The following is a 2,015-nucleotide window of genomic DNA, read 5'->3' as shown; positions in this document are numbered from 1 at the left end:
TCTTCCTTTTCAATCCTTCATAGGTTCTTTCACCATTTATTTATAAGAGGCTACTGTGTGCCAGGATATGAACCAACCGTCTTATTGAATTCATCTCTGATCCTTTCGATAACCCTCCAAGATGGGTATTACCACCCCAAGTTTACAGCTGTAGGAACTGAGTCTTGGAGGGTTTAAGTACTGGTCAGAAGTCAACAGAATAGGTGTTTGAGTCCAGATTTCGAACCCACATCTCACTCTGAAACCTCTTGCTTCTTTTCCAAGCTCATTTCTTGCTCACGGTGCCACAGACGTGCTCATCTGTCATCACACTCTTCGTTTGTAAAAGGAGATATCTGATTACAAACCTCTGACTTAGTTTTCAAAGTATGCCACATCCAATGTGTTTGATCGATTGATTCTTTTTCCTAGAGTAAGTCTGCACTGCTGTTTTTTTCCCGCTAGATGTTCTGTCCCTGTTGGGCCAGTGGATGTGCAGATCCAAAACTCATCTGTGTCACCGTTTGGAAAACTAGTGGTTTACAGCTCCATTGATGACAGCGCCTTTAAGCACAATGGCACGGTGGAGTGCAGGGCTTACAACGATGTGGGCAAGAGTTCTGCCTATTTTAACTTTGCATTTAAAGGTAACAGCAAAGGTATATTTCTTTTTAATCCAATTTAAGGGGATGTTTAGGCTCTGCCTGCCATGTCAATCATGATTTTAAGTCCATTCCATCACTGGCCATGTCATTTCTGGTAATAGTCTAGTCACATTGCACATTTGATTGTCATCAAACTTACTCAGTTTCATCCTGTGCTAGTTTGTTAATAAAATGTGTGCGGTAACCATGTACTATATGTATTTTATGCGTGCGTGCACGTATGTATGTGTGTGCATATGTATCTGTATAAAATTAATTGTGTATTTCCAACAGTTTCCATTAGAAAGGGGTAGAGAAAGAAAAAAGGAGAACTAGACTTCCTTTATATCCAAACAGAAACAGAATTGGGACAATTTAAAGATTTAAATTCAATTAAAAATGATTTAAGTTGTGACTTAAAATCAGTTATTTTAACAGATTGCCAGACACCATATCAGAAGGTTAACATTACCTTTTATGAAATCATGTTAGTGAGCTATTTCTTTACCATCTTTAAAATTTGATTGATGAGTGACCAGCTCTCCTAACATAAGTTGAACGATGCACGTGGACGAATTGATGAATTGGCATGAAGTCAGAAGACAAAGGAACTAGACACCTACATTCTTAGGGCTCGGTTTTTGTTTCTTGAGTTGGCAAAGACGAGTGCCAGAAAGTGGTGTTTGTTCAGTTTTTGAGTAACGAGGGGAAGAATCTTACATTGTTCTTCATCATAGGTTTTTTTTCAGGTAGTGCAGTGAAAAGAACACTTTAAAAGTGTTTTTCTCGGTTGTGAAAGAAGCTCAATGTTCAGTGTAGAAAATTTGGAAAATCAGGAAAACATAAAGAAGAAACTATAAAATATCCATAAAGGAAACACCTTAAAGTTCAAGGCAGGAATTTGAAGTGCAGAGTTCACTGAGATGTCGCTTTTCACTGACAAACAGCCTAACATTATTCTCGTGCTATGGAAATCGCAACTTCTTTTCCACAGTCGTCTGGTTTAAAGCTGTTACTTTAAAAGATTCCTTTGAATAACAAGAATAAGATAATCATCAAGGCAAGGAGCTCAGATGCAACTGGTTTGACTTCTGCCGTGATGGGCAGTGAGGTGGGAGGTGGGTGAGTTGGGGGCAAGGTGGTCGTGGTGAAGATCCGACCCCACTAACAGGTTGTGATTCCACGTTCCTCCTTCATTTTAGAACAAATCCATGCCCATACCCTGTTCACGCCTTTGCTGATTGGTTTTGTGATCGCAGCTGGTATGATGTGTATCATCGTGATGATTCTTACATACAAATATTTGCAGGTAACCATTTATTTGTTTCTGCCTTGAAACGCCGTAATGGCTGAACCGTTAACCATTAAAAGATGATGCCTCTTTCCCTTTCT

General features: G+C 39.3%; 1 protein-coding gene across 3 annotated transcripts in view; it reads left to right on the top strand.

Annotated features, from left to right (window-relative positions):
• KIT (KIT proto-oncogene, receptor tyrosine kinase) overlaps positions 1-2,015 on the top strand; it is a 91,068-nt gene that overhangs the window by 75,051 nt on the left and 14,002 nt on the right. For 2 of the 3 annotated variants that reach the window (XM_007456075.1, XM_007456074.1), the window contains exons 9-10: positions 445-626; positions 1,826-1,932. In XM_007456075.1, the coding sequence (XP_007456137.1) occupies positions 445-626; positions 1,826-1,932 (289 nt within the window). Of the gene's footprint in view, positions 1-444; positions 639-1,825; positions 1,933-2,015 lie in introns of all 3 variants that reach the window. The other variant, XM_007456073.1, reaches the window with a different exon arrangement.

The sequence above is a fragment of the Lipotes vexillifer genome, unplaced genomic scaffold (assembly GCF_000442215.2).
Source record: "Lipotes vexillifer unplaced genomic scaffold, Lipotes_vexillifer_v1.1 scaffold42, whole genome shotgun sequence".
Lineage (NCBI taxonomy): Eukaryota > Metazoa > Chordata > Mammalia > Artiodactyla > Lipotidae > Lipotes > Lipotes vexillifer.
Note: the sequence above shows the minus strand (reverse complement) of the source record. Positions and strands in the feature narration are given on the sequence as shown.